Here is a 25,377-nt window from a genome sequence, read left to right as displayed (position 1 = left end):
TTGGTCCTGGGTCTTCCTTTAACACATGATTAATGTGGAATTATGTTTAACATGATTATATGTGTTAAAAAAAAGAAAGAAAGGGGGTAGCTAGGCAGAGCAGTGGATAGAGCGCCGGCCCAAAAGTCAGGAGGATCTGAGTTCAAATCTGGTCTAGGACATTTAACACTTCCTAGCTGTGTAACCCTGGGCAGGACCCTTGACCCCAATTGCCTCAGCAAAAAAAAAAAAAAAAAAAAAAAAAAAAAAAAAAAAGAATTGTGTGCCAAGAACAGAAGATCTGGCACAAACAAGCATGGGGCCCAGCAAGATGGGGGAGGCATCTGCCTCTTTGGGGAATATTTTGCAAGCCACCTGCCCTCTCTGGGTGCAGTTTCCTCTTTTATAAAAGAAGGCAGTTATATGAGCAGATCGCTCAGGTCCCCCATGGCTCTAACAGTCTATGTATCAAGGCCATGAAAAACTACTGCTAATGGCTATCTCCAAACAGTGCAGAATGATCAAGTTTCAACACCAAATCACTGTTCCCTGCAGCTCCCTCTTACTCTCTCCATGCCAATGGAGCCCAATAGAAGCACTGACTTTGGAGTCAGAGGGCCTAGGTTCAAATCAAATCAAATCTCCTATTAAGGATTAGCTGTGTGACTCTGGACAAATCAACTCACAACTCTGGTCCTCACCGTCTTCATCCACGAGTGGGATGTGAAAGGGGAGTGAGAGATATTCTGGAAGGTCAGTTCCAACTTTAGGTCTTAGGATAGAAGGAATTGAGCCACCCAAGTCCTCTTCCAATGCCCCACTAAGGGCACAAAGGTGACCCTCGGCTTTCCAGAGTTATGCTAGCAAAGTCTAAGTGAGGTCAAGTTCTATCTGGCTGGAAAGAACTGAAGGACAAGCTGGCAAAGAACCACTGTGGGTTATCTATGGGCTCCTATTATGGGAGATACCGTTTCACCAATAGCCTTTGGGGCAATCACATGTTAATGTTTCAACCACAGTAGCTCTCTAAGACCCTGTCCTAAATAAGAGATGAACAGAGCCCTGCCTCAATGGACAGGGTCCTGCTGGTAAAAGACCTGTTCTGTGAAGTACTGCTCCTGTGGCCCACTCTCAAGAGTAAATGTCATCTCATCCCTCGGCATCCTTCAGTGCAGGATTGCTAAGGGGGTGTGCTGACCCTGGTTCAGTCTCTGCCTATCTGAACTGTTCAAGCTCCCCTGACTACAGTATAAAACAAAGCTGCCAAAGGGAAGGCAGAGGGCAAGGGGGAAGTCAGGGAATAAATGAAACAGGCATCCCTTTGAATCAAAAAGCAATTGAGCATCTCCAATGTACCTGTCACAAAATACAGGAACTCACCATTTGAGGGAGGTTCAGAACATGTTGTAGTGGATAAAACCATCCAGCCATCTTGTAGTCAGAAAACTTGGCATTGAGTCTCAGCTCTGTTAGATCCTTGAAAAGTTACCCCAGAAGTTACCTAAACTGTCATAGGCCTCAGTCTCCTCATGATACTTTAACCTCAAATTGACCTCAAATGAGGCTAATGGCACTTGCTCTCCATAGCCAGGACCAGAGACTAAGAGCTTGAAGGGACCTTCAAGGCTATCAAATCCAAACTTTGACAGGATAGATTGGGAAACTGAGGGCCAAAGAGGAAAAGCAACTTTACAGAATGACAGACTCTCAGGATCTCTGAGTTGGAAGGCATTTCAGTGACCATTTAATCCAATCTATATCTGAAAAGAGAAACATACAACATACACACAAGAGGCCTTGAGTCTCTGCCATACAAGAATCAATTAAAGGAAACAGAAACATTTAGTTTGTTGAAGAAGAGGGTAGGGGGAATGTGATTGCTATCTTCAAGTAATCAAAGGACTGTCATTAGGAAAAGAGATTGGACTTATTCAGTTTGGCCCGAGAAAGCCAAACTAGAAGTATCGGACACAAATCGCAAAGCAAATTCAAGTCTGATGGAATGAAAGGCTTCCATAAGTTCAATGGGCTGCCTCAGGAATAAGGAGTTGCTGCCTTTCTGGAGGATTTCACGTAGATGCTGAATGTTCCTTTGTTGGGTGTGGTATAGTAAGGATTATTGTTTTGCTTGTGCATTGGACTACATACTTCAAAGATCATTTCCAGCTTAATAATTCTGCAATTTGGTATTCCTGTCACCATGGTAGTAAGCAATGGTAGTGCCACAATTTGACAGTGGGTCCAAAAAAGATGAATTCAGCACCTTCCCAATGCCTGATGGTCAAAGTGAGAAATGCACTTGTCAGCTCTGAGCTCTCCAGAAATGTTTCCCCACATGCAAAGATGCCTCTTCCCCCCACCCCCAAATTGAAAAGGCTACTGGGGCAGTCTTCTGACACAGCAGCAGCAGCCCAAAGGGTATTGCCTACAACTTCGGCAACTTCTCCCACTTTGTCTGACTAGAGATCTGCAGGTTGGGAGTGCTGAGCTCTGAGCTGTTTCCTTTGGAAGCATAGTACAGGCTGCGCAAGGCCATAGACTGCAAGAGGGCCTCTCGAGCTCGGGACACCTCAATGTTTTGTTCTTGTGAGATCTGAAGGCTGATGTGATTCAAGTTGTTCATTAGTAGATTGGAAGCCACGAGACTGGTCACAGAGCGGCATCGGGTCAAGTTCTCTTCAAAAACCTGCTTGTAGAGCTCATCCACCTTCTTTTCCACATAGCTGTTAAGCAAGGAGTCAGAGAGGGGCTGTTTGTGCAAGAGGATGCTTCGTTCTCGAACCTCATCTCCAGGCAGGAATTTGTATGCCATGGGAGGCTGCCTGCTGGGGATGGGAGAACGGCCCAGTAGGATGTCCTCTGAGAGAAGCAGGGGTCCTGTGAAAGTCTCATCATGGGCATGGTCCATGAAACAACCAGAATCATAAGCATGCCCCACACGATTTCCCCCAATATGGAGATCAGGATAATTCTGGCAGATGCTAGCGCAGGACCACGAGCGATACAGATCCAGCTCGCTTTCTTCCGGTGGGGCTCTTTGGGGGATCTGCAACGCTGCTGACGCGTTACCCTGGAGGGCTGTACTCTGTTGGCCCTGCATTGCCACCCCATCTGCCGATCTCTGCTGGCACATATCCTTACTGTACTCTGGGCAGCTTGCAGGTGGCCCACTGTCCAGCCCCTTCGTTTCAGTGGAGGGAAGCTTCATATCTTCACTCTCCAAAAGCTGGTCTGTCCAAGGTTCCTTCTCCTTTTTGGGGTTCTGCTTACATGTGTGTGCTTGGTATGACTTAATGTGCTCTTGGTACAGGATCCCAGGTAAGAAAGCTTCTGCTAGCATTTTGTCAGAACAACCTGCTAACCAGCAGAGTGCAGTATAATCCTAAAAATGAAGAGTTCAGATAAGGAATACTGTGAAAATGGTTGGGGATAGAATTCTATAGACCACTGTTCTGCAGATTTTTTTTTTTGATTGGGTGCTCCTATCAGTAAGAAAAGAAAAATTGAGCACGTACCCCCCCCCCCAGTTAACACCTATTTTCTTATCTAGAAATTACACACACACACACAGACATACACACACTGCCCCCTGTCTATTTCTGGACTATCTTCTCATCAACCTGCCCCTACTTCAGCCATCATCCTCATCTCCACCCCCCCATAACCTTGGAATCTGCCCGCCTGTTGTCCCCCCCCAAGAAGTGAACTTGTCCCCTTCCCTTGCCCAGGCCTTCACCCCACTTGCTCATCTCCCTAGTATATCCTATTCCTTTTCAATTCTCCTTGACATGATGTCTTCCCCCATTAGAATGGAAGCAGGGATTGGCTTGCTTGCCTAGCACAGTGCCCAGCACAAAGTGCTCATCTATCTATCAATCTACGTGCATTATCAAGTTTCCACCAAAACAGCCATCAAAAAAGGATAAGATCAAACATTTAATAATTTACTAAAAAGCTAATCATTTATTAAGTGCCTCCTATGTGTGCCAAAAGCTGTGCCAGGTAAACTTAAGTACTAAGAATCCTTCCTCTCAAGAAGCTTCCATTCTAACAGGGGCAGAAAATAAAGGATATATAAAAATATACCGGAGACAAATGTAAAGCGAATAGCCTGACTGAACAAATAAGAAATAAAAAGAAGTGAAACTCAAGGCAGCTATGAAGGTGGCATAAGCAGTTCTGTGAGAGCAGGATAGACTTTGTGCAGAAGGTGGTGCTTGAGCTCCATCTTAAAGAGAAGGTCTGCAAAGGAAAGGTGAGGAGAGACCACATCCCAGGGATGGGGGGCACAGGGCCCACAAGGAGAAGGGAGCTGAAGAAAGAGAAGGCCAGCTGGGTCCAGGATGGCCGAGTGAATGAGGAATCATAAAGAAAGGCCAGAAAGATAGGCTGAGGCCAGGTTGGGTAGGGATTTACAAGTTAAACAGAGGGAGTCTGGTTTGGTTTTCATAATTCTGAAGAACCTACTAGAATTGGGTCAGTAGGAGAGTTATAGGATTAGCTTTGTACTTCAGGAAGATCAATTTGCATCTGTGTAGAGAATGGACTGGAGTGAGGAGAGGCTGGAGGCAGGGAGACCAAGCGGGAGGCTACTGCAGTCATTTCAGTGAGAGGAGATAAGGTAACTAGGGGAACAGAAAAGGTAGCAACAGCAAGATCTGGCAACTGATCAGACTAGAAGAATGAGGGAGAGGGAGGAACTAGAGGATGTGGACCTGGGTAAAGAGATAAATGGTAATACTTCTGACAGAAATAAGGAAGGAGGGAATGGTTTGAGGGAAAACATGATGGGTTCAGTTTTAGATATATTGAGTCCATTATGGTTGTGGGAGATCTGTTTGAAAATGCTTACTAAGCACCCCACCTAAAAGGAAGTGGGGTGGAAAGGCCTGGAATTAAGGTATAGTGAGAGACCGGGGCAAAATATGGAAATCTGGAAGTCATCCACATAGACATGGAGAGTTAAAGCCATGGGGTTCAGAGGGATCACCGAGACAGTACAGAAGTGGGGGAAAAAAGACACAGCCACATTAGGGGCCAGGATTGTGGATGATAAGTCAACAAGAGAAATGAGAACAAGTAGTGAGCCAGATAGGAGACAAACCAGGAGAGAACAGTATCAAAAAACCAGAGAGATGGGAAAGTATTCAGGAGAAGATGGTCAGCAACATAAGGCTTTGCAAATAGATCAATCTGAGCAGACTGAAAAAAGATCATCAGATTGGATCATTAAGAGATAGATGGTGATTTTGGAGGCTGTGGCTTCAGTCAAGTGATAAGGTTAAAAGTCAGACTACAAAAGGACTGGGGAGTTAGAGAGGAGAGGAGATAGAGGCAGGTGAACACTGTTTAATAGAAACAGTTCATAACAGGAGAAAAAATATAGAGGATTGGTGAGGGTCTAGCAAAGGGGCTTTTTAAAGTCAAGAGATTCACATTTGAAGGCAGCAGGGAAGCAACTCAGATGACAGGAAGAGGTTGACAACTAGAGGTGGACGGGATGACTGAAGGGGCAATATGGGAGGACAAGAGATTGACCAAGAGCAGTACTACCTCTTTGTCAAAAAACTAGGGGAAAGGAGGAGAGGATGAGATGGTAGAGAATGAGAGAAGAAGGAGCACAAATTTTTTTTTCAGTATAATAAGAGTCAAGGTCCTCAGCAGAGAAAGAGTGGGGGGGGGGGGGGAGGGGCTTCAAGAATGAAGAACAGATGTAGAATACCTTCTGCAGGAGTGAGATAGGGAATCAATTAGGAACTAATAAAAGAACTGCCCTGCTTCAGTAAGGGCCCAGCTTCTGTTGGAAAGTCAGCATGCTTGGACATTTCCTCAAGCTTTATTCAGCATCTTTTAAGTAGGAATGAAGGAGACAGATGTTGATGAAATAATATTTGATTCCAGAGTTAATGGAGAGACACTGGAATTTATTGAGTAGGGGGGTGACATGTTCAGACCTGTGCTTTAAAAGAGATCATTTTTGTAGCTATGGGGATGCTAGATTGGAAGGTGGGGTGGGAAGGCCTGAGGCAGGGAGGCCAAAGAGGACGCTACAGAAAGGACATATGAAGAACGGAACTAAGGTGGTGGTCATAAGAGTTGAGAGAAGGGGATGCAGGCAAGAGACATACAAAAGGTAGAAAAGGCAAGAGCTGGCAACTGGTTAGATATGAGAGCCATGAGAGTGAGGACATAGCCGAGTGAGAGGCAAGGAAGCTGGGAGAGTGGAAGAATGATGACACCCTCAAAATAAACAAATTTGAAAGGGAAGTATCATTGAAGGGAAAGTTCAGGGAGTGAGATTGCTGATGAAGATCACAATGCAATGATGCTATCCCATCCTGTGTGATTCACTTTACTCCCTCCCAAAATAAAAAGGGGGAAGGAGGGCCTTTACTCATTCACTGGTGCTCAGGGTGCCTAGTCAAGTCATTTAGGAACAGAAGTGTGGAAACATTCAAGTGTCAAGGTTTAGGTAGATGGGGTCAGGTTAGAAGCCTCGGAAGGGTCAATGCTACCTGTGCAGCCCCAGAGGAGGGATGGGAAGGGCTGGAGGGGAGCATCCTCGTGTGAGAATGAGAGAAGGGATCGATGTCGGAGAACACAGCTACAGACAAGTGCCTTTAGGGAAGCAATATTTTACAGAGAAATGAAAACTGGTTTAAGATTACAAGCATTAGCCCATTCATCTTTTCCTAATCAATAATCTCCTGCCTCTGAGCCTTTGCACAGGCTGCTTTCCCATTCCTGCAATGCAGTCTCTTGGCTCCACTGCCACTCTCTTCAAATATCTCTTCCTTTAAGGCTTAACTCAAGAGCCAGTTCTTCTGCACAAGGTCCCCTTCCTTTTAAAGTCCTTCACACACTGGTCCTAACCAGCTTTTCCAGACTTATTACATATTATTACCTCTCACTTGTGCCTTCACAGACTTTCCCATCTCTCACCTCCTTGCTTTTGGAATACACTTCTCCCTTCTCACCTTCACTTCATAGGGTCCCCGAAGGCTCTGAATATGCAACTCAAGTGCCACCTCCTACAATCACCTAACCACTATCAGCTGCTGGGACCTCTCCCTCCCCACCAATTACTTCCTCTTTAATTTATCTGTATCCCCTGGGTATTTATGTGGGCACAGTATCTGCTCCAATCAAAAAAAAGAGCCCCATAAAGGTGGGGCCCTTTCATGTCTGTCACACAGAAGGCACTTCTTAAAAATAAATGTTTGTTGAATGAATAGCTAAAAAAAAAAATTCCATTGAAACACAAAGCTACAAAATCATGAAAATAAGTCACATGGTTCATAAATGTTTTCACACATATTAATGTCCCCAAGGCAGTACTAGAATTCACTAGAATCTAGTAGAGGAGGTTTCCACTACACTTCAGGGACTGGCTCCAAACTTTTATTGGTAAGAAGGAAATGCTCCATGACAGGTGGATGCTGTGGCCGGGCACCGGCTCACCTCAACTTAGGCTGGAGAGTTGCCTGGTGCATTGAGGGCTTCAGCAACTCGCCCAGGGCCCCTTGGCCAGCACGGGGCCGAGGCAGGCCCGTTTTTCCCAGACAGCCTTCTCTCCTCACTGCCTGGTACCGTACCACCCCACAGAGCCCACCTGGTCACGGTTTACTTTTTTTGAGCCCTGCACTCTAGGCAAGTGGGGGTAGCTCAGAGTGGGGAGTTCGTTGTCCTTAACCCTAAGGGGCCGCTTCGTTCTGGGACCCCACTTGCCAACATGGCCGTTCCCTCTCGAGGTGGGTGGCTTCCGGGGGCTTCCGAAATCGCACGTCCCCGGTGTGGGCCGAGGAGCCCCTTCCCTGGAGCTTCCCCGCACTCAAGGCCTGCTGGGGCATTTCACACAGCACTTACCTGTCCCTCCGCTCTCGGTGCCAGTCCCGGGCTGGGATCTCTAAGCGTTGCTCCAGGGCAAACTCTTCGGGCCGGGGTGGAGGAGCGGAGGCTAAGCTCCCTCCGAGGTCCCCAGCAGTCCCAAGGCCACTCGGGACTGGTCGGTCGCCTTTTCTTGGCCCGTGCCCGAGATAGCCCCGACCACAGACAAGCCCTTCCTCTTTGATGGCCAACCCAGAGGGAGAGTCGCGTGGGCTGGTCACGAGGGTGGGAATGTCAGGGCGTCGAAAGAGGAAGTGGGGAAGCGCAGCCCCTGCCCGGGCCCAGGGTTTTCCCGGGAAGGGGAAATGGTCCCACCGAGGCCTGCCCCTCCCCCTCCGCCTGGGGGACTCACTTCCGGCCTCAGGGGGCAGCCTGGGCCCCACCCCACCCCCCAAGTGTAGCCCGGGTACAGGCCCCGACCCCTCGCTACCTCAGGCAGTCGCCGTCTGGGGCGGGGGGGGGGGGGGGGGGGGGGGGGGGGGGGGGGGGGGGGGAGTGGGGGGAGTGGTGAGGAGGACAGCCCTTTCACCCCCCTCATAATTCTTCACACAATGATGGGGGCGGGAGGTGTGGTAAAGGAAAACGAGCCTTAGAGAAGGCAGGGCTCCAAGTTGGCCCTAGGCTTTCGACAAGACAGGAAACTGAGGCTCAGAGGGCTAACGGACTCGCCCAGGACCCTCTGGCCAGCGAGTGCCACGAAGGGCAACACCCAGCTGGGGGAGGGGAAAGGAAGAGGGAAGGGCGTGGATCGTCCCGCGCTTTAAATTTCCCCACAGCTGATTGGCTCCCGTGACCGACCCGAGCCGCCCGGAACTCTGCGAGGGCGAAGGGGAGGGGAGTTAGAAAATGTGTGTGCGCCTGCGCAGACAGCGGAGCGGGCGGGTGCCGCCCATCCTACGCAGAGCCGGCCGGGTCCGGCCCAACCTGGGCCAAACCGCTACTCAAATAACCAGTTTTGTACGTATGACCCCGCCCTGTCTCCTGCTCTCTACTTCCTTCTTTGTCGTACTCTTTTTTTTTTTTAGCTAGGGAGGGGAGCCGGGTATGGCTTCTGAGGACTGCATTCCAGTCCTGCTCGCCGTCTTGGTGACCTTGGACAAGTCGTTCAAGTCTCTCAGTTTCTCCCTCTGGAAAATGAGAAGGAAGGGGGTGGCCCACATGCGCCCTCAGAACCCTTCCATCTCCACATCTATGAGCCTCTGATGTCTGAGGCGCCGTAAGGATTCTGGGTCCTCCCTGAAGTTAGCACCTTGCTGAGAGGAAGGAGTGGGGGTGGGAGGGATCTAGTAAACAGTTCCGAGAATACGCAGCGACGTCCTGCTAGCAAGCAAGCAAGCAAGCAAGCGGGGCTCCGACTCCCAGGTCCGCAGACGCTCGGGGATCCGAGGCCGGACTCGCCCCCGTATTCCAGCGGCTACGGTGCGCGGGCCCCTTAAAGCCACTAAAGTGCCCGGATTGTTCTTCCCTCCTCCTCCCCTTCCCCCTCGCCTCTGGGCCGCTTGTTGGGTCCGTGGCCGGGACTCCCTGATGGCCGGTGGGAGGGGGAAGAGGAGAAAAGAACAGGAAGCTAGAAATTGGCCGAGAGAGAGAGAGGGGCACGAGGAAGAAGAGGGGAAAGAAAGGGAGGAGCAGGGCGGCCCAGCCCACCGGCTCGGCTTATTAAGTGAGAACGCCTGCCCTCCGGGACCCGTAGATAGTGACAACTGAAAACAGAAGCCCCTTGCCCATTGGTGACCTCGGAAGGGGATCCCGACGATTTCCCATAGCAACTGGACACGGAGCTGAGGGAGGGCCCGGGTCCCAAACAACCCTTCAGCGTCACAGACCTTCTCTAGCTCTTTATTCAAGTGTATCGCCCCCATCAGTCTCAGTCCTTGGAGAAAAGTGGGACAGAAGAAAAAAAGAAAGGAGAGGAGGAAGGAGGGAATTATCCCTCCCTAGGAGTCAGTCACTTCACCTGTAAAATGGGAAAGCACAGTTTCCCCTGTAGCTTAGAAATGTGTTCCTGCAAGGTAAGCATAACCCCCCAGGCCAGGATCCTGGCCACAGTAGCTTTCCCAGAGGGCCCGGTCTCGTTTAGGTCATCCCCGATGGAAATAAGAACAGGACAATGTGAGGAAGGTTTAGCCCCAGAGCTGCCACATAAACTGGGATATTTGGCTACAAGAAAATATCTGTCAGCCCCAAGAACTGAGGCAGAAGGGGGTAGAAGTAATAACTAGCTTCTTCTCCATCTAGCACTCACACACCTTTGTTAGTCTGCTCCAGGCTGGAAGAAATTTTTAAAGTGCACCACCCTTCAAAGCGTCTACAGACAACAAAAAAAAATGACATGCATACGGAAAAAATAAAGGGTCTGGAATAGAAACCCAGGTCTTAAGCCTGGGGATTACCTACATTTGCCAAAGTGGAACAATTCCAAGAACTGGTTTCAAAGGGGCTGGTTTTCTTTTTATTTATTTCACTAGCCTTTTTCCAGTAGGTGTGAGCAGGTTTTTGGTTTATTTTCGAAACAGCTTGTAGAGCAGTATATATTTTTAGTTTGTCAGGGGCAATATGGTATACTGGAAACCATACTAAATTTGGAGACTGAAGGTCTGGGTCTGAATCACAGCTGAAGCACTTCCAATCTGTGTGACCGAGGTCAGGTCACTTCCATGCCTCGATTTTAAGGAAATGTTTTGGATCGGAAGTATCAAACATACAGCCTTTATGGGACTGCTCCGACGCTCCCTAGTGCTCCTGGAACTGTTTGAAACTGTAATTGGGAAATATGAAATAAGTCAAATACAATGGAATGTAAATAATGTTAATATGTGGTTTTCTAAATCAACTTGGGCCTAGGAGTCTGTGTACAGTTTAGTGGCCCTGGTTTTATATGACTTTGACAGCACTGAATGAGATGATCTCCCAGATCCCTTCCAGTTCATCATCTTATAATACTAGGAAAAAGCTCCCAAGGAGGAAGGAGGCCAGTACTCACAGCCAAACTTCTGACTCAGCATGGACTCCCTAAAGTATTCTTTTCTTCCCCACAGCATGGGGCAGCACCCCAGCAGTTCTGAGGACAGAGGTCCTGCTCTATAACCTTTCCGCCCATCTTAGCCCTGTGTCACTGCCCTTCTGTCTGGAGTCCCCAGTTCCTCAAGCTGAAGTTGATGGTTAGATATTCATTGGGAATTGGAATTAATCTGTAAAAGAAAATGCTTTGAGATGAGGAAGTCAAGCCTGGAATGACTGGGTAGGAGGGGAGGGGAGCTGCAATCACCCAAAAGACATCTCTGCTGTGGGTTCCTCTTTGAAGTCAGTACAAATTATTGTGGCGTAACACACTCCAAAGAAGAAAACACCACGGTTGGCAATTTCGGGAAACTCTCAGCTGTCCCACTGAAATGTGTAGGCTTTTCTAAATATGAGTGGTTAAGCGGGATCATAGTCATCCTTCCCATGAGTCAAGGCCAGCCATAAGCAAAAAGCCTGACAACGATCCCTGGGCAAAAACAGCATCAAGTCAGAAAGGATGCCACAGAACAGTGATTCTGGAGGCAGAGCTCCAAGGGGACCTCGATTCGAAGCCCAGATCTTTTCAACTGGACTGATCTAGGGTAATAGCGATAATAATCTCCAGTGTTTATAGATTGCTTTAAGGCTGACAAAATACTGTATGGATGGGATCAAATGAGAATTTGATCCTCACCATGGCCTTTAGGAAGTAGATATGACTATTCTCTCTTTTGACAGAAAAAAGAAACTGAGTCTGAGTGATGTTAAGCAACACATACAGTCCCACAAGCGGGAAGTATCGGAGGCAGATCTGATCCAAGTCTCCCTGGGCCCAGTTCTAGCGCTCCATCCACTGTACCATCTAGGTACCTCGGGTCACAACCTCTGCAAGCTTCACTTTTCACATCTGTAAAAGGTGTGTGCCAACACTGCCAACCCCTGCCTCTGGGAACGATGCTCCTTAAACTTTGAGGCAGGAGGGAAATCAATGATTTCCCTAGAATCCTAGCACCTCCAAGTTGGAAGGGACCTCAGAGGCTCCCAACAATAAAGCTCATTCACCTGCAAGATTAAATGGAGTCTCTGTAAGTTGCTCTGGGCCCAGATCAGGAAACCTGAACCTGGAAATCCCCCAACTTCCTCTAAAAGGAACTGTTCACAGCCTCCTTTCCATAAACTGATTTTACCGAGGTCATTGGGAAGGGGGAAAACATTAAAGCTTTCATTCTGTTCCTCATCTCTTTTATTTTTCCAGGTGAGGCAAAGATGATCTGCTTTTTAGCTAGCAGCCACATGAAATATGAGTTAATAGACATATCAATCAATAATAAATCCTTCAAAAAACGAGGACAAGGACTGGTAATCCTAAGGCTCAGCATCAACCCCCCCCCCCATATTCAACAGAGGTGACTAGTGCAGAATAAGAATAAAACCAGATGCTCTTTGCTTTTCCTTGTGAGATCATAGAAAGCAGGGGGAAATACCACATTTCTAAGGTTTTGAGGACCAAGAGCAGGGCTCCCCATCTTGTGAGAAGGGATAGGTATTGCTCTAGGACAAGGGCAGTCTGTAGAGGGTGACAGCTGCTCCCCAACCATCCTGATGCTTCCTTGTGGTACGGGATGTTCTGCCATGGACACAATCCCAGTTAAGTGGGACCCAGCTGCAGAGGATTTGTCTATATGTATGCACACACGTATGTATGTGTTTGAAGAACTGTCTGCCCAGCAAAAAGCAGCCCAGATAATTCTAGGAAAACTAAACACCAGGAGATGAAAGCTTAGGTCACGGGCAGTCTAGGAGATAAAGGACAATTTGCACACCAATATGTAATAACCGTGATGCCCCTTGGTCTTTTTTAGTTATTAGATTTTTTTAAAATGGAAGCCATTTGGATGGGGGAAAGAAAGGAAACTTGGGAGGAACGTGTAGGAGATTTGCAAAAACTCCAAGCTCTGTCTGTTGCAAAAGCTCTTTCGTCATCTTTTTGTGTTGCTTAGAAATAGGATCCTGTAACATATGTATTCTAGGGAAACTCCGCGATAATAAAGAGAACCATATTTTGTGAACATTTAGGTAGTAAGTTAATTTGGGAGTTTATCAAGACACCTCGCCTCACTGAGTATAACAATTCTATTTTAATTGCTTCCAGGACTTGGAAATGTTTATTGATGCAAATCAGCAAAGAAAGATCTATGAATTCCTACGGCTGTCAGCAGTGAAATACCGAAGAAATGGAAATTTTCAGACAGGGCTGCTTACCCTTCCCTAATTCATTGCTCTGTATCGCAATCCTGTATTTTTCCTGTTGAAATTGTGAGATACACTGTGTTGTGGGGACTCTAACCTATGCCATTCTAGCATTTCCATTTTCTAGGAAAACGAGAGGCAATAAGGCATGGTGCAAAGAGGGTCGGCCTTGGAATCAAGAAGCCCTGAGTTCAAGTCCTGACCCTGACATATACTGGCAGTGGGAAGGAGAGCACATCATTTAACCTCTTGGTGATCCGGGCAACTCTTTGAGACTATAATTAGCAGACAAGATTCTGATCTGAAGGTAAAGGGAATCTCCACCCTGGGAGGCCCTTACACTGATAAACTCACAGACCCTACCCCAATAAAAGGATTCTTCAAACTGTCATTGAGGCAGCACCCTGTTGGCTCTGAAGTCATCACTATCACCAAGTTCTGAAAGGATTTTTTACACAGGGGAGACTAAATTGTGTTTTAATATAGTCTTTGAGGGCTACCTACAGAGAAGCAAGAATATCAGCTTTAGGACATCTGAAGATTTTCCAATCCGATTTTAGTTGATTGTTTTTTAAGTCTGAGTCTGTACCTGTGTCTGTGTCTCTCTGGGCTTCCTACACCTGTCTCTTCTCTTTCTCCATCTTTGTCTTTCTCCACCTCTCTCTGCTTTGTCTCATTCTCTGCTCTGTCCATCTCTCTCTTCTTTCTTATCTGTATATGTGTGCAAAGGTTTTTCCATGTCTGTCTCTGTCCATCTCTCTTCTTTCTCCACCTGTGTCTCTTTTCATCTCTCTCCATCTTCAGTTTCTCTCTGCTCTCGATATAGATAGCTCATTCTCTATTTCTAGGTTCTCTCTGTGTGTTTCTACCTCTGCTCTTCCACCCTCTCTCTGCTTTCTCTACCTTTCTCTTCATCTCTTGCTCCCCTTCCCTCTCATTCTCTGCTCTCAAGCTCTGCTTTCTCCACTTCTGTCTCTATCTCTGTATATGTGATACATATCTTTCCATGTCTGTCTCTTCTCTTTCTCCATCTTTCTCTTTCCCCATCGCCGTTTCTTTCGACTTTCTCCATCTCTCTTTCCATCTCTGTCTGTGTCTCCTAAACTTCATCCACTAAAGTCTTCCTCTGCCTCTGAGTCCCTCTCCTTTGCAGCTTGGAATGCTGAAGGTGGCACACAAAATGGGCCTATCTGCTAGTATTGACAAATGGCTTGCTCAAATGCCTTGTCTGCTGGTAGTGAATAAAGCATTGGCTTTGGGATCCCTAGAGCTCAGTGATGCGCTTGGCATAGAGTAAGTGCTTAATAAATGGAGAGTTGGGTTCAAATCCTAGCCTGGCCGCTTCCAGTGTGCGTCACTGACCTTGGATACCGAGCTTTCTCCCCTGGATTTCCTCCTCCAGAAAATGAAGGGGTTGGACGAGATCTGAGGGATCATCTTCCACCTGGAGCAGTACTTTAGTCTGAATAAATGCCTGTCTCGGAAACTTTCCGCAGGACTTTGAAGGAAAGGACAGCCTGGGGAGAGAGGAAGGCAGCTCCTTGGGGGAGAGAGGAAGGCAGCTCCTTGGGCCCTACTTGGGGAAAGTCCACCAGCCGAGCAGCCAGTGCCCCATTTAGCTGTTTTGCTCCATTCCTAGAAAGGCTAACTGATCCTTTAGTCAGTCATTGGGTTTAACAGACAGGATCTCGCTAATAGGGTTTTGGTTTTCCTAAATTACTCATTTAATTTGTTGCTTCACAGCTCCATCTCAACATGCCTAGAGACTTTAATTCAAGTTAAGAAATGCAGATTTATTCAAGTATTCTCCATCCTGAGTGTATAAAAAAATTTTTTTTTAAAGCCAAGAAATGTACCCCTTGATAGTAAGGCAACTCAGCATATAGGATGGTCTTATTTAGAGAATTTCCACAAGCAATGCATATACTGTGCTTCTTAGATTGGCACAAGGGAATTGTGAATTTCTGCTGCCATGGCAACAGCAGCATTCAGGGCCCCAGGCTCTCATTTACAAATTCAAGTCAACGAGAAGAAAAGGTTTGACATCTTGAATTTTTCCTTACAGCCAACTTTTCAAGAACACATTTTATATATGGAAGGATACTTGGAGCAAGGGGCTGAAAAGGTGGGGGTGGGGGGAGGAGAGAAAAGGAAATAGATTTTTTTTTCCCATCAGCTCTAACCCCACCCCCAGCCACTCACTTGTCTGCCACTGTGGGCTTTAAGCATGGCAGAAAGGAGAGGAAGGGGAAGAGGCAAACAAGGGGGGAAGCTTAGGGGAGGAGTAAACAGATGAAAAATGAAAGAAAAGCAAACATAGGTGGGCTGGGTTCAGAAGGAGGGGGAGGAATTGAAGGGATTGAAAGAGGTTAAAAAAAAAAAAAACCTTGCTACCCTTCCATTCCACCGCCCCATCTCCCACCCCTTTCACAAACCACCGGAGCCATACAGCAAAGTGGCCCAGAAGACAGCGGGCCTTTGAGAAGCTCAGTGCTCTCCCCATTTTGATAAATAAATTTTGGCAGAGGGTGGTCAAGGTGTAAAATCACTGCATTTAAGGAATCAGGCATCCCCCCGAGATTTACATTTTAATAGGAACTCGGTAAAGAGGGGCATAATTGTAAAGGGCACGTTCATTACTTGGCACTTTGGGAGCATATTTCCAAATATCTTGGTTTAGCCACATCAGTCTCCACATACACAAGACCACTGGTTCTAACAGAATTTTTTATATACATATATATGTATACGTGCCTCTCTGTGTGTGTATGTATGCATTTAAATTATTTCTGAAACAAAAAATAAGGACAGTTCTAAGTTACATGGAGTACTATCATCTTAGGAATGCTATTTTCTAATGGAGGAATCCATATTTTCATTTGTGAAAAAGAAGGGGTGGAGGAGTATGTTTCTGTTCACATTTAGGGCCAGAACAAAGAGACCAGACAATCCTAACATCTAAAATGTGAAAGCATCTTAAAGAGTTTTATTGGAATGGTAAATCATTGTTTCAAAGCAAAGCTATTTATTTCTATTTAAGCTAAAGAAAAAATGATGGGGGAAAGAGGGAACAATACCAATCCTTCCCGAATCTTAAGCGTTCATAATTGAATCAGAAGCACAACACAATCAAGCAGTGGCTTTTTCCTTGCCTCTCCTTCCTCTGGATTCCCCCCCCCCCCCCCCCCCCCCCGAGAACCACTGGGGCTCCAGCACTCGATTCCCAGCTTTCAGCTCTTCAGAAGCAAGTCGCTTCTGTTCCCTCTGGCATGAGTGGTTCTTAACCTGGGGACAGTGGATTCCCAAGGGATGCATGGGTCGATTTCAGGGACCCCGTGAATTTGGGTGGGAAAAAGGCATCTTTTCATTACTCTCATTAAAATTGAACATTTCCTCTAATGATGAATTTGTAAAGAATCATTCCAAGAAGGGGTCTATAAGCTTCAGCAGAGTACCTGCAAGGTCCGTGACATCCAAAGGTTAAAAACTCCCTCCCCTAAAGCCTGAGCCGGATCTGGAGAGAAGAAGCTAATATCCCCCCCCCCCCCCCCCCGCTTTTTTCCAACCCGGTAGAATAAATCTGTTTCAGAAAAAAAAATCGGCTCAAACACCTGAAATCCATCTCTTTGGATTGATGGTTCAACCAACAGATCTGATCCCCCAAAAAGTAATATGCTGTCAACTCCCCTAAAATTTTGTCACCAGAGGACAGGTTTTCTAGGGAAATCTGATTTTCTTTTCTCATCAGAACTATTGACATTCTGCTTTTCACTCTCTCATCTACTTTATTGGACCTAGCTATAGGGGACACAGCCAAGGAAATAAAGAACTCCCCTTTAGCATGAAACTCAACTGGGCAGGGCAGACAGTTGTATTTTTTTTCTGTGTGGATGAATGTGTCACTTTATCAGTCGTGAACCACTCGACTGGAGGCTAGCCACTCAATAGAATCCCTGCTCCGGCTAGCTGCTTTCCCCTTGAGAACAGAACCCAGATGGCAGTACCCTCTCCTCTGCGTGAGAGAGAAGGCCCGAGATAGGAGGAGCACACCTTTGATTTCACTGGTATCTGGAAGGTGTTAAAAGTCCTACCAATGCAGGTTGCCGTCTTCTCCATGACTTAAGAGTCTCAGAGAGTTGCCCAGAACCAAGAGTTTAGTTGATTTGTCCAGAGTCACACGGTCAGGATAGGTCAGAAGAGCTTAACTCAGGTCTTCCTGGCTTTGAGGCCAGCTCTCTAGCCACTAAAATCCATTGACCTCTCCTACAAGGAAGCGGAGCAAACTCATTTTCGGCCCAAATGTTTCCCGTGTTAGAATCTGGTCCAGATACCTCGTGTCCCCCAGTATTAACGATGCCGTTATTCACACACAGATCAGCTGAACATTTGTTCTCGAAACGTTTTTGCCGACGGCAACTTCATAACCCAGAACAAGTCTGCCGAGCAAACTCGGGAATATTTAAACAGTTTTCTTTCCACTGTTCCCGTTCTCCTCCCTCCCCTTCAGAAGAAACCACATACTATTCATTTGGCATTACTCCTATTCATTTCAGATCCCCAGCAGTCTGTAATTTCTGTTTCTAAAAATGTTGATCTCACTTTAAAGCACTGTGCCCGTGTTGAACCTCCGTAAACAATGCCATATATTCATTACATGTTGATTTTGGCAAATGACACAGCAATGCATACAGCGCAGGGTAATGGAAAGTCACTTAAAGGAAAATGGGGGTGCCCATGGGGTGTTTTTAGTAACAAAGGCTAAGTAGAATTGCTCCATGGTAAGAAAACTGCTCCCTGCGTAAGTGATGGAGGCCATATTGCTCTTTGCCCTTTTATCAGCCTTCGGGGTTATGATTTTAAATTGGTCCCTTGCTTGGATGGATACTCTGACTGAATGTTTGCTATTATTGAAGTGGAGAAAAGATAAATCCATCTAAACTTAATGTACTCATGAAAAAATAAGCTTCACATGCTAAGAAAATGCATTTGCACAGCTGAGTTTCTGATTCCTATTTGCCAATTTCAGGAGCTTAGTGCTATGGTGATGTGTCATTTGAAAACTGAAGGGAGAAACACAACCACCTAGCAAGGCACAGCCCCAACTATCACCTGGGGAATGTTTGCTCCACAACCCCTCCCATGGAGACTTGGGCTCCTTGCACGAAGACTTTCTGCCCATTTTCAGCCATGTAATTGAAGGGTTCCGCGACACCCATGTTGACTAAAAGCCTAAGGGCCGAGTGCTCCGCCACAGAGCAGTCTTTGCATACCCTGAAAGACAACATTAAACCTGAGCTGGGTAGTAATGCACGGGACCTGTCACCTGAATGCTTTTATGACTTCTCAGAGCAAAGGGGTATCTGCGGATCACCAAAATGAGAAACACAGGGCTATGCCGAGGAGCCCCGAGAGCATGACAGTTTCCATCTACAAAAGATTCGGAGTAAAGGAATGGCCATAAGTCATCATGACAAGTGCCAAATGATAAACGGTGCTTATGGCTTCTTTAAAAATCACAACAGAAACACATCAAAATGGTGCACAAGTACTTGCTTGGAAAAATCTAGGAGGATATCGAGGCAGCAAATGAATTAGACGGATTCTCCTCCCCTCCTGTTTTATTTTGGATTCTCATATGCTTAACAACAGGAGCTCTGGAAATATTTAAGCTGCAGTAATAACAAAAATAATAATATAAGAGAGAGGTTTTTGCATTACGATTACAAAAAAAGGGGGGGGCACGAATGCCCAGAAAGATCACAAGACCACTCCATCACATCTACTTGTAATTTTACAATAATCACCTCCCATAAGCTCTAACCATAAAACATTCACATTTTAATCATGTATTTCATTGGCTATCGTTTGGACATTGAGCACACCAAGCAACAAATTGATGCCGTAGACATGAAGCCGATTGTTTTCTGGAAGCCAGGATAATTTTGCTATTTTAGAAAAGCGATGGCGGTGGCGACTCTCTCGACAGGAAGCAGAAGGGTTCACTCTTGCTGCTTTGCCAGTGCTTGGGCTTCCTAAAAGACAAAGACCGAGTCAATTAAAATGCCCCCAAACAGTTGCCTGGAGTTACAAAACTGGACAAAACTGCACTGGTACCAAAAACTATGAAGTTCCCCTACATTCTCTACAGTACCAGTTGCTCAGAAAATAATTGTAGTTGAACCTCCCGGTAATCATTCGTAACTTCAGAAGGATGCGATGCTTTCTAGTTTAAAAAGTTAACAAACTTTTCAGTTTAGGAGCTTTACAACCCTGTAAGCTAAGAAGAGTGATAACGGTTTCTTAAGTCCACTATCCCATTACTCAAACTAAGGGTCAGAGAAGTAGAGTCATCTGCCCGAGATCATACAGGGAACTAAGTAGCAAAATCAAGCCAAAGCCAGACCTTCTGACCCAAAGTCTGCTGCCCAAATGTATATGAGCAATCAACAGCCTTTTACGTGGCAGCTTCCGATTTGAAGATCCCTTTCCCACAACTCCAGACCTCCTCTGATGCTTTCTGAAGGCCAAAGGTGGCTCTGGAATACTGAAGATTATAGCAGTGGAAACCTCAAAGCCTGAGGAGATGGCGTCTGGGTTGGTCACGGCAGTACCAAGCTGTGGCAAAGAAGGCATGGAGCTGCTTAGAGCGAATGGCTGCAGGGACAGACCTTCTACTCGATGGCCCAGATGTCTGCTTCCACTGGGCTCTCGCCATGTCCCATGCAGATACTCCAGCAAGGAAATATATAACGTTAAAGACGGCCTAGCTCTGCACCAAGCCACCAATGAGCCTGGCCCTGGCGACTCAGGCATCTGGAATGAGCTGTTGGCCTCTTGGGTAATAAAGAACAAAGCCCCTGTGGTTGAAAAGATGGCTGGCACACATGTAAGTGCAAGCGCGTGTGCTGGCAGCGAGCTTTCCATCTACTGATGGCATGCTGCATCTTGGCAGAGCTTCGTGACCTTTCATGAGGCCAAAATGCACAAACTTCCTTCTCTAGGTCCTTTTCTATCTTGAGGGGAAGTGGGGATAGAGTGAGACGGGGCAGGTAAAGCACCCCACGAGCCAGAGGTGAGAACGTTCATTGTCTATCCAGAAGGGACTTGGCAACTTTGAGAGTAACTCACAGCTTTATGTTTGAAGCCTGATTCTGCCTCTTATTACCTGTGAGATCTTGCCCCTTCCCCTCTGGGGCCTCAGTTTCTTCATCTAGAAAATGAGGGGGCTGGACTAGATGGTCTCTGAGGTCCTTTCCAGCCCCACCTCTGTCAGTCCCTCATCACATGAGCAAAAAAGAACCAGATTAAGTCTATCCAAAATCTCTGGTAAAAGGCTACACCCATGTTCCGCGTCCCAGATCAGACAGAAAAGCAGAAACTCAACCCTAATTGAACGGTAACTTAAAGAAGGGAAAAAAAAATAGAAGGATGTGACCAGAATGGGCTAGACACATGTCTTCCTCAGCAGGCTGGCTGCTGAAAAGTAGAAACTTGGATGTGCAAATACTGGGACAGAAGTTCTGTTTGAGGTGGGCAGAGAGTCAGCTCCAAAGGTGAGCTGGTCTGGAGAGGCCGCATGGACCATCTTGGCGATCAAGTTAGAAAGCCAGCAGATTCCAAGGGCCAAGAGAATGGGACCCAAGGGGTCATTCTGACATATCACTGGAGTCCCCCGTTGCCCATTCCAGGAAAGGTGTGATTTTCTGAACCTTGGTGTGTCTCCAGAATGGAGAGCTTGCTCTGAATAAATCAAAGGAAGGTCAAGCCAATGCCAATGGAGGCAGAGAAGCCGATCTGGAATCCTGTAGAGGGTCACAGTCAGTGGGGAAACTCTGGGTGAGGTATAAGACCCTTCAGCCCAGAGGGAACCTGCTGACAGTGTCTGGTTCAGGTCCCCATTTCCCCTAGGGGCTCTCGGCCTTTCTGAGAAGTCAGGGGACAGTGACAGCCTGCACTGGCATTGAGGCAGAGTGATAGCAGGCGGAAGAGTGAAACCAGGTGGCAAACTCGGTACAGTAGCAACTTGTCTCTGTGGTCCCACATGCTGGGTGTTGTTTTGGTCACATTATAAAAAGGGAAATAAACGGAATTCATTTTTCCACCCTCCTCAGGAGTCCTGCCTCATCACTTGTCCACTAGGAAGGTATATCTTAATCACCCCAACTTGGGGGCTCTAGAAAGCAGGACAATGCTTAAGATCTGGTGAGGACATAAGGGTAGCCAGATGGTACAGTACACAGACCAACGACTCTTAAGTCAGGAGGCCCGAGTTCAAATCCAACCTCAGACACTTAATACGTCCTAACTTTATGAACCTGGGCAAATCACTTAAGCCCGATTGCCTCAGCAACAACAACAGCAATAAAAAGCAAGCAAACAAAAAAGATCTAGTGAACACAGAAAAGTCATTTTGTCTTGAGAAGCCTCAGTTTCTCCATCTGTGAAATGAGGCTGTTACAACTTTTTCTACCTTCCTCACAGGGTTGTAAGGAAAGCAATTTCTAAAGCTTCCACTGCCATGAAAATGTGAGTTATTCGCTATCAGGAATTTTGGTCTATGTCCCAATCAGTGAGGGGTGGCATGGAAAATGTCAGTAATCAAGAGTATTCAAAATGAAATAAATTCTAACCCCAAAGAACAGGAAAATGGCCATTACTCAGCAAGGGCAGCTTTCCTTGATATGAGATGCACTTGCTGAATGACGTCCATTTTCCCGCTGCTTTCCACTTAAGAGGGGAGGGGCGCAAGGGAGAGACTGCAATTGTGCCTTAAAGCTATTGCTGGTTATGTCTGTAAAGCTGACTTACCTAAGACTGGATGGCAAAGTCCCATCTGCTTCGGGAGCCCCGGATCACCTTAGTGCCAATTGAAACCTGGTTGCAGGAGCAGCGAGCTTTGTAAAGGTGCCACCTGCCTAAGGCAGCCCAAGGAAGGTCTTGCCTCAGCATCTGGGCCTTGATTAACCAGAATGCTCAGGGAAATGGGGCTTGTGGTTAAATATAAGTTTCTGGGTAGGCAAGTTGGCCTAAAATTTCCGTTTCGATTCTGGTAAACGACGCTTCTAAGCAGCATTAATGAGAAAACCCAAGGGAGGTCAGGGTTGATTTTTGTCTTTGAGGAGCAAAGATTGGCGCACGTGGCCAATCTGTCACCAGGGGCCAGATCTTTTTGAAATGTGAGGATTTACAGCTCAGAGATGAGCAAATGCTCCAGACTGAGGCTGGATTTGTTGTTCTGGTGCCTTTTTACGTAGAAGAGACGGATAAAATGGCAACATTGCACATTAAACTTAAAAATGTATCCTGTGCCCATGTTTTCTTTTCTTTGGTTTTCCTGGTTGTTGACCAGTTAGGAGCCCACTCATCCCTACTGTATCACTTCCTCTCTACTCCCAGATGTGCACGCCCCAATTCCAGGTCCTTCTCACCTCTCACCACATGACTGCACTGGGCTTCGAAGTGGTCTCCATGGCTTAAGTCTCTCTCTTCTGCCAAGGCCATTTTCCTAAAGCTTAGGTCTGACCACGTCATCTTCCTTCATGAACTCTAGTGGCTCCCTATTACTTCTAGGAGCAGATAAAAACTCCCCTGTTTGCTACTGAAAGCTCTTTTATATCACGGGTCTTATATTTCACTCCCCTCTACACATTCTATGATCCGGTTATACTGGTTTGCCTGCAAGTGCCCAAAGGTGACCCTCCGTTCTCTACCTCCATGCTTTTGCACTGGCTGCCTCCATGCCTGCAGTGTTCTGCCCCCTCACCTCAACATCTTAGTTTCCTTGAAATCAAGTGTAAATTCAAACCCCACTTTCTAGAGAAAGTCTTTCCTTCTCCCCTCACCCACCCCCAGTGTCTTTCCTGTTGAGACCACCTTCCATTTGTGCTGCATGTGCCTCATCTGTATCTGGTAGATATGTGGTTACTACCGAGCCATTTCCTGCACTGGAATGGGATTCCTTGAGAACAGAGATGATTTGTCCTTTTTGGTATCCTCAGTCTGACAGCACACACTTAGTGACTTACCGAGCAACCCCAAGTGTACCCCAGAAGCAGCTTTTCTTAAATAAATCCATACAGTCAACACATTTCTGTGTGTTTTTTCCCCCTCCCTTCAGTTCTGACCATTCTGGTCGCAATCACCTCCCAGCTGACCTCTGGTGTCCCTTACCCATCTACTGGAAAACCGAGGCCCAAATAAGCATACCAAGCCCCGGTCTGACCTGTTGCTGCCTGCTCGACAATCTGCAGGGGCTGCAAACTCCTCAACTTGCCACTTAAAGCACTTGATAACGAGCCTCCAATCTCCGTCTCCAAGCTTATTTCAAAATACTCTCTTTCCTCCAAATTACTGTGTACCTACTGTGCACCCCTTTATCTGGGAGCAAGAATGATGACATCATTGACGAGCTGAAGCCCGGATTCCTAAGCATAGATGAAATAGGATCTTCAAGAAAAACAAGACTGGAATCCCTTGTGGGTCATACTTCTTAGCTACTAAGCTGTAACCGAGGCCCAAGAAAGGCCCCTCCAGTGGAGGGCCGGGACACCAAAGGGTCCCCACCTTGTTCCAAACTTACCTGTGATTTTAGAGAGCAGCCTTCCAAAAAGTGTTTCATAAAATACAATGGATTCCATAACCAATTAAGGTTCCTCAAAATCTGAGCACACACGGTTCTTGTATCAGTTAAATAGGAAAACAAAGGGAGAGAGAGAAAAAGGAAGGAAGGGAAGAAGGGAGAGAGAGAAGGAAGGAGGCAGAAAACAAGGAAGGAAGGGAAGAAAAAAAAGGAAAAGGGAAGGGACAATGGAAAGGAAGGAAGGGAGGAAGGGAGGGAGGGAGGGAGGAAGGAAGGAAGGAAGGGAGGGAGGGAGGGAGGGAGGAACCAAACAAGCATTTATTAAGTGCCTACTACATGTTAGGTACTATGATAAGCCCTTTTTAGAACATTACCTCATGTGATTCTCACAACAATTCTGGGGATAAGTGGTATTATTATACCACTTTACAATCGAAGAAAATTAGACAGAGGTTGACTTGACCATGGTTACACAGCTAATAAGTGTCTGAGGCCAAATTTGAACTCACTTTTTGTTCCCTCCAAGCCCAGCCCTTTTACCCCTCTGACTCCTAGCTGGCCATTAAGAGACAGAACATTTGATCTAGAATTACATGAGCTTAGTTGGAGTCCCTTCTCTCCATCCCCAGGACTATCCATCTCCCACCTCCATACCTTTGCATTGGTTATGTCACCATGACTAGAAGGGTTTATGCTTTAGCCTCTGCCTCCCAGCTCCCTTCTCTCTTCCACAACAGGCCTTTCTCCATTTCTCCCTGTGACGGCACCTCTCCCTCTGAGACTACATCTGTGTCATCTGCACACTTGGCCTATGTATGTGTCATCTGCCTGTTGTCATTTTCCCAATTGGAAGGTGAGCTGCTGAGGGCAAGTTCTGTACTTCTGCCTTTATTTGCATAACGTGTTTGACACAGTGTTTGCCATATAGTGCACCCACAATAAATATCTGTTGACTGGCTGATTGCTCTGCTCCTCAGTTTCCTCTTCTGTAAAATGCAGGTGATGACTCGGGTCCTTTCCAATTCTAGAATCTACTATTTTAGTCAGGAGAAATAGCAAATGCACCTGAGGAAAGAGCTTTCTGGAAGCAACACAGATGAGAGAAATCCTCAAATCATAGGCTACTGAAAGGAGGCTGAGGAAGTCCCCTGAATATCTAAAGTCTCATAGATATGGAAGGTTAATTAGTTCAGGAGGAATCAAGTAAGCTGAGTTCAAGTCCCAGGGCAAGTCTCTTAAGCTCTCTCAGAGCCTGGTCACCCAACTATAAAACAGAGACAGTGGTGCCTTCAATGCCCAGACTCACAGGGTCATTCCGAAGCTCAAACAAGACAGTGTTTGTAAAGTACCTTGTTGGGCTTAAAACATTAAGTAAATGTCACCTAGAATTCCTGAACCAATTTGAAATTAGGAAAGTGAGCCAGCAGATCTGAATAACAGAACAGCAGTAGCAATAACAGGAGTGAGAGGAGGAGGAAGAAAGTAGTAGGAGGAGAAAGAGGAGGAGGAAGAATTGCAGCAGCAGCAGCAATAGTAGTAGTAGTAGTAGCAGTAGTAGTGGCAGTGGTGGGAGTGGGAATGCTAGTAGTAGTAGGTGTAGTAGTACTAGTAGAGGCAGCAGAGATAGTAATGATGAGAACTGACATTTTGAAAGTAGTTTAAAGGTTGTCCCACTCGAC

General features: G+C 46.6%; 2 protein-coding genes across 2 annotated transcripts in view; both read right to left on the bottom strand.

Moving 5' to 3' along the window:
* Positions 1–239: 239 nt before the first annotated feature.
* LOC100927462 (protein CXorf21 homolog) lies at positions 240–8,097 on the bottom strand. Its single transcript, XM_012553329.3, has 2 exons — positions 7,846–8,097; positions 240–3,361 (listed from the first exon to the last, which is right to left on the bottom strand). The coding sequence occupies exon 2, from the start codon at positions 3,317–3,319 to the stop codon at positions 2,405–2,407; it is 915 nt and encodes a 304-aa protein (XP_012408783.1). The 5' UTR covers positions 3,320–3,361; positions 7,846–8,097; the 3' UTR covers positions 240–2,404.
* A 7,986-nt stretch (positions 8,098–16,083) lies between these two features.
* SH3BGRL (SH3 domain binding glutamate rich protein like) overlaps positions 16,084–25,377 on the bottom strand; it is an 87,465-nt gene continuing 78,171 nt past the window's right edge. The window contains exon 4 of the mRNA XM_031944629.1: positions 16,084–19,151. Coding sequence (XP_031800489.1) covers positions 19,119–19,151 — 33 coding nt within the window. The 3' untranslated portion in view covers positions 16,084–19,118. The remainder of the gene's footprint in view (positions 19,152–25,377) is intronic.

Source organism: Sarcophilus harrisii, chromosome X (genome assembly GCF_902635505.1).
Source record: "Sarcophilus harrisii chromosome X, mSarHar1.11, whole genome shotgun sequence".
Lineage (NCBI taxonomy): Eukaryota > Metazoa > Chordata > Mammalia > Dasyuromorphia > Dasyuridae > Sarcophilus > Sarcophilus harrisii.
This window is presented reverse-complemented; position numbering and strand designations above follow the sequence as displayed.

Coding starts and splice junctions, on each gene's coding strand:
- LOC100927462 (XM_012553329.3), bottom strand. CDS start 3,319: ATGCTAGCAGAAGCTTTCTTACCTGGGATCCTGTACCAAGAGCACATT.